This window comes from Orbicella faveolata, unplaced genomic scaffold, assembly GCF_042242905.1.
Source record: "Orbicella faveolata isolate gen_17 unplaced genomic scaffold, um_ofav_v1 contig_46, whole genome shotgun sequence".
Classification (NCBI taxonomy): Eukaryota; Metazoa; Cnidaria; class Anthozoa; order Scleractinia; family Merulinidae; genus Orbicella; species Orbicella faveolata.
The window spans coordinates 12,970,884-12,977,500 of record NW_028301576.1 but is presented as its reverse complement, the minus strand read 5'-3'; the positions used below and the strand labels follow the sequence as shown (position 1 = coordinate 12,977,500).

Genomic DNA, 6,617 nt, shown 5'->3' with positions numbered 1-6,617 from the left:
GGCATGTAATATGAAACCCTTGTTTTCTCCAAAACATACGGAAGATGTCCTCGTTTTTTGGAGGTAAATGAAAGAAAGTTAAATATCTGATGTAGTGATGAAGAAACGGAACAGAAACAATGTTGTTTTAATAAAATGCAAATTTTTACCGATGAACAAGAACTAATTTAATTATCAGATAGTCACGAATACCACTTTCTTTTTCTGTTGCCACCTTTGTTGTTAACAATAAAACAATTCAAAATTAACACAAAACGATATTGATGGCTGAGAAGCATTTCAACGAAAAGTATTGAAGATAAACAGGCCGATATGAATGAGTCTCCTCAAAGACTGATTAAACTAATTTGCGCTTTCATTGGGTGCCACGGAATCTGCAGCAATATTTGAGCATTTTCCTGGTTTCTTTTGTTACAAATGTACAATTTGGGGAGTATTAAAGCCACTAGCTTGGGAACTTTTTGGTCTCTCTTACAGACACAATTAAGGCAAGAAATAAACAAGCCGCTAAGGAGAAGCAATACATTAGAACCCTGACAAGCACACTACTGTAGATTGAAAACAGCTGATGATATTTGTTGAACCGACGTTTGTGTAATTCTCAAAGCTACGCAGCCACAGTAATGTTTCACTTTTGCAATAAAAAGGGACAATTGGCGCTACCTGAAAAATAACTACCGTCCTTGGTCACATGACATGACATAAAATACTGCATGGAAAGATAGTATATAACACTAACGATGCTAGAACGCATGCGTCTTACGTGTTGAATTCTACCATAAGGAAAACTACTCAACATTTGTGCGTGATTCCGTATGCAATGTATCCTTCACCTAATATAGAAGCCATGAAGGCTAACTAATCTACGCATGCGTTTAGAGCAAATTAGTTTTGTTCTAAGGAGAATGGTACCACAAGGAGAGCAAGGGGTTACCTGAAACAAATATATAGCTTTGCGATGTTCAAATCTTCAATGGATTCTATTGTTCTCCAAATCCAATATGGCGTCGGTTAGTTTTCAGCCAATCAGGAGACGACTTGAAAATTGAAGATGGCGGCGCCCCTAAAAGTGAGGCCATGCTAGAAAACAGCCCACGAGCCTCAATGGAGGATCGGTCTCACAAATTTCCATGGCGACACAATCGTTAAAAAACCGTTAAAATACTTACAGTATATTTTCACGGATTTCCATGCCTACACAATCGTTACAAAATCGATAAAATACTTGCAGTGTCCGGCCCTAAAACGCACAGCTGCAGCTTATATTATTTATTATACAGTTATCGGTCGGTAACACACTTACACACACACACACACACACACAAATATAAAGATACAAACAGAATGGAAACTTACAGCGGAACGGAATATATCCTTATGAATTAATTAAAATAATTGTAATATTTAATATGAATCAATAAAGTGTATTTTTAATTTCTTCTTTAATTGAAAATCAAGTAATTTTTTGTCAGACTCATCAAGAGAATTCCAAATTTTAGGTCCCTGGTATCTAATGTTGAAGATTCCGAAATTAGTCCTGGTTTTGGGCAATGAATAGGATTGTTTAGAAGCAAGTCTCGTATTGTAGGCATGAATTTCATTAACTGTAGTAAAATAATGATTAAAAGCAGATGGCAATTTTTTGATGGAATTTATGCATAAAGATTGCAATATTTAAGACATAAAGATCAGGGAGTTTGATTATAGTAAGATATTTAAAAATTGGACTAGAGTGAGCATCAAATTTAGAGAAGATTATTATGCGCATGGCTTTTTTCTGTAGAATATGTAAAGGTTTCTGGGAGGTTGGATAAGAACTGCCCCAGGCGATAATGCCATAGATAAGGAAAGGATAAATTAAGGTATAGTATAGATTAATTAAAACATTTAGATTTGTAAAATAACGGATTTTAGACTATATTCTTGGGTCCTACTTTGTAAATTACTATTCATAAAGTAAACTTAATATATAAGCTATACTTAGCTGGGAGATGACTTGAGTTACGATGAAGAATGCGATGAAGAGTAAGTTCATCCCTTGATCTTTACAAGGTCATTCATACCCATTATTGGGAGGACAGGGCTGGTATCATTTCTACGAAGGAATATTTTCCCTGAAGAAGTCCAAATATACTTGAACTGTTTATCCTTCCTCACTTGGTAAGCTTCCTTGAAGAGCTCCTTATTTTTCTGGGTGAGACTCTCTGAGATGAAGATTCTCTGGGCAATTGGGTAACCAAGATCCTTGGTTGAAAGATCATTTAACTTCCTTCGGGCTTTATAGAACTTATCCTTGGTTATCCTTCTCACAAACTTGACAATAATTGGTGGAGATTTGTTACCCTTCCCTTTGTAAGACTCGCTGTTCCTGAGTCGGTGACTTATGGAGATATCTCGATCGTCAATATCAACACCCATCAGGTTAGCGACTTTAAGAACTATTTCATTTGTATCCTCCTTTGAGTAGCTACTTGGAAGTGGTATACCACGAATTTCCACACATTCCCTTCGAACATACTGCTCTAGATCATTATGGGCCGCAGATAAATCTTGCAGTTTCTTAGTGGTCGCTTGAAGTTCCATTTTAAGGGCCTGGTTCACATTAGTACGTTCCTTCCTCTCTTCATCAAAGGTAGACAATTTCTCAAGCATATGCTCGTATTTCTCGTTGATGAGGGACATGGACAGATTAACATCTTCAATTTTCTGATTCAGTGGTGCTAATTTTTTGTCGAGGATGGCTTCCAATGCCTCCGCTGTAATTACTGACATGATTAAGGCGACTAGAACAACATATAACATAAAAAAATACTGAAGATACAACAGTTTTGGCAGAGCTCACAAAATTGCCGCCATCTTGTACACCAACCGCTGACCCGATCAAGAATAATCAGCAACAGCGGAGGCGTGACCAACTTGAGTGAGAGCTTTGAAGTGCTCCGTCTTTCTGTCATGCAGTCTTCTTTCGGTTTTACCGATGCAGAAAGCATCACAATCTCAGCAACTGGCTTTGCAGACAATCTTCGATTTCTGCGAGCGGTTGAAACAATCTTTGTAAGGAAAGAAAGATTTAATTCTGCGAGTGTTCTGAAAAATAACCTACGGTTAACAATTAAAATTTTCACCAAAATTGAAGGGATTAGTTTTTAAATTAATTAAAGTGTTAAAAAGCAGCACTAAAGTACACCAAAAAAGAAGCAAAACAAGGATGGCTAGGAATGAGGAATCTAGCTTAAAACAGTCAGAATTGTGTCTTGGATTAACCATGTAGTTGCTAACAGTCAACAAGCGTTAATTAATTAACTTTAAACTAACCATCGTCTATTTCTTTTCAACAGGTGACATACCTAACAACTACTTCTGAAGTGAGCGAACTCGAAAATAGTTTCGGATTTACGTTTGCGCCAACAGCGTTCACATTCAATGCTGCAAACTTTCGACTGATGGACTACTTCAAGTGGAAGAGAGCCGCGATCGTGTATGATTTCCTGGAAACAGGAGGACTTTATGTGAAGGTGGGGCCTAAAATACATTAAGCATCAGTTAATAAACCTAACAATAATAGTTCGTTTATTACGAATTATATAATTTCAAAGTATTAATAGGTGAAATAGATAATAACTAAACAATTTGGTGGTAGACGTAGATTGATATATTATGATTTTTTCTTAAATAGTGATCATGACTCTTTTTAATCTTAAGCCTAATATTCTTTAGAGTTCCGCTTGTTCTGTTTCAGCACGGTCTTACCAGGCATTTTTGATATTCACTCCTTGAATGTCATTCATCGAGTGAATAAAGTGTTTTCCATCGTTCACTTCGGATACTAGATTTTATTTACATGTAATACTCGACGCCATCCTCTCCCTTCACTCGCTACTCTTGTGCTAAAGCTTTGAAACTAACCTTCTGATTTTGATTGTGTAGATTGCTGTATTTGGGTCAGTGTTAAATTAGCCCGCTGTGTCATTTTAAAGTATAATTACAGTATAATTACCTAACTCGGTTCGATAGGCATACGGAGCAACAATGGCTGAGCGGGATGAACAGCAATTCATACAAAGCAGGAGCTATATGTCATAGAAATAACGCGATGGAATAACAACTTCCTGTATTTCATGGTCTGACTAAACTTCACTCAGAATAGTAATTGCGAGTTGTTCTTGGTATCAACTTTCAGGTAGTGGGTGATCTTATACACCATCCGGATTTAGATATCATCGGATATGAAGCAATTGATACAGGTTTGCTGAGACACCAAAATATAAAAGAGGACATCAAAATAAAGCTTAACAAACTGAAGGTAATAATTCACCCTCAAGACTAATCCCGCACACAGGCCTAAGGTAGTCCATCTTGGGTATTAGATCACTCCCGGTTTCGGAAATCCTAGGAGAGACTAGAAATAGCCAGTCCTGTAACGCAGATTTTGTTCTCGTGGACCGCCAAAGCACCTCTGTGGTACCATTATACGCGAAAGAACTGGGTACCATTGCTAAAATTAATTTGAGAGGGATTACCTTGAAAATAAAGCGTATTTTATTATATTTTTTCATCCTCTCTTACCTCGCTTGAAATCACTTAACTAACCGGAAGTAAATCAACTTTGTTTAACAAGGATAGCACACGAAAGTCTAGCGACTGACAAACCTGGACTGCTCTTGCACTGGACTCAAGACCAAGCGGGTCAGGCTAGAGCCCTTGCCAGGTCATTGCTTTGTGTTTTGGGCAAGATATTCTTATCTTACAGTACCTCTTGAGGGGCATGAATGGTTACCGACCAATGTAATGCTAGGGCCAGCCCCAGCCCTACGATGGACTAGCATCCCATCCAGGGAAGAAGAGAGTAGAAATACCCCTGGTTGCTTACCGAAATCCGGGACAAGCCTCAGCGATATGGACCACTTGGCCCATCATACTTTACCTTTACCAGTGAATCAATCAATCAATCAATTTATTTATGTCAAAACCCTTGACAATAAGTAAGAGTGTACGAAAAAGCGTAACATAAAGTTATCTACTTTCACTATTTTTCGTGAAATAAACTGAAAAAATAGTAATGAATTTTAATATGGAATTTTAATCAGGAATTGGACGCTAAAATATTTCTGGGCGAATTCAATAAGAGGGGAGCTAGTCTCGTGTTTTGTGAGGTGAGTTTTTTAACAGTGTAACTTTAACTTGTCTAGTTATTACCGTCCAACCCTATAAAGTAAATTAAATGTCAATGCTTCTTTTTAGTAACCATGGAGTGATTCGAGAAGCGTGGAAACAAAATATGAAAATCAAGTCCAGAGCAAATTGTTTTTGGCTGAAAGTTATCAGAAATAGAATTATAGAATTATATCTCTCACTCAGCTATATTTTGAGTGTCTGGGCATTATCATGAATTTTTGCATTTGTGATTAGCTTAACAACGATGTTGAAACAGGCGTCGAAATTTTTCATTTATAGCTGTTCAAGATGGATTTGTATGGACCGGAGTTTGTTTGGATCTTGCATCCGGATGCCGGAACCATAGAGGACTGGTATAGTCTTGCTGAAATGGCGAGAAGAAGAACCAACAACAAGACCGAAACTTGTACCAAAGAGCAGTACCAAAAAGCCGCTGACGGAGCCTTCATATTCGACAAGAATATCTTATATCGATCTGATGAAAATACAGCTACTGCTTCCGGTCTGGTAAGAAGCATGTGTGGACACTTTGTGAGGGATAAACAACAATATCATTCATGCTAGGTTTAAGTAGATAATAATTCTTAGACCCCGTCCACACGTATCCGGATATTTTTGAACTCGCAACTTTTTCTTTCCGTATTCAGAAATTTTCCCGTCCTCACGTAGCGTATTCAAATCGAATTCGCCTGTCCACACGTATCCGATGGTATCCGGACTCACTCCTGAGAGAAACTAGGCCTACACGTTGTGCCGCCATATTGGTTTATTGTTCGGTAAGAGACGACACGATTTTGCTACGTCATCGGATTTTCACCGTCCACACGTTATCGAATTCGATGCGAATTTATGTTTCTCCACCCTCGGCCGGGTTGTTCGAAAGCCGGTTAACGCTAACCCAGGATTAAAAGTTAACCGAAGTACAAATTTTTCTTGGATAAAAATGTTTACTGCTTACGTTTTGTGTAGTTTGAGCTTAGTCAAGCTCAAAACTGAAGGACAAACAATATAAACAGAAACATCACCGAAAAGTTACAAAACTCAAATCAAAATTCTGGCTAATCCCGGGTTAGCTTAATCGGGCTTTGTTCAACCCGGCCCTGGAGAGCGGATTCAAAAATATCCGGATTCGCTGCCCAATTCGGCGGATGCGAGTGGACGGAAGCCGGATCCGGAAAGAAAAAGTTGCCGATTCAAAAATGTCCGGATACCTGTGGACGGGGCCTTGGTACGAAAAGTGCCCCCATTATTTAAAGACGGCTCTGTGATTAGGCGGAGAATACCGCTTCAGATTGCAAACTAAGAATTAAAAGCATTTAGTTTGGGAAGACATAGCTCTTAGCTTAGGCAGGGAAAACCGTGCGGCAAACTTTGGATCAATAGCGATTTAAAAAAAATATTTCAATTTTCAAGCTATACTTAATGATTTGTTCAATAACAGA

At 38.1% G+C, this 6,617-nt stretch overlaps 2 protein-coding genes across 2 annotated transcripts in view; one reads left to right on the top strand and one right to left on the bottom strand.

Annotated features, from left to right (window-relative positions):
- Positions 1-6,617, top strand: part of LOC110041300 (gamma-aminobutyric acid type B receptor subunit 2-like) — a 64,317-nt gene that overhangs the window by 49,361 nt on the left and 8,339 nt on the right. Inside the window, exons 5-8 of the mRNA XM_089277841.1 lie at positions 3,339-3,515; positions 4,181-4,303; positions 5,088-5,153; positions 5,455-5,682. Of these exons, the coding sequence (XP_089133967.1) occupies positions 3,339-3,515; positions 4,181-4,303; positions 5,088-5,153; positions 5,455-5,682 (594 nt within the window). The remainder of the gene's footprint in view (positions 1-3,338; positions 3,516-4,180; positions 4,304-5,087; positions 5,154-5,454; positions 5,683-6,617) is intronic.
- Positions 1,279-2,900, bottom strand: LOC149098473 (uncharacterized). Its single transcript, XM_089278759.1, has one exon. It carries the CDS (start codon positions 2,800-2,802, stop codon positions 2,032-2,034), a length of 771 nt encoding a protein of 256 aa, XP_089134885.1. The 5' UTR covers positions 2,803-2,900; the 3' UTR covers positions 1,279-2,031.

Coding starts and splice junctions, on each gene's coding strand:
- LOC149098473 (XM_089278759.1), bottom strand. CDS start 2,802: ATGTTATATGTTGTTCTAGTCGCCTTAATCATGTCAGTAATTACAGCG.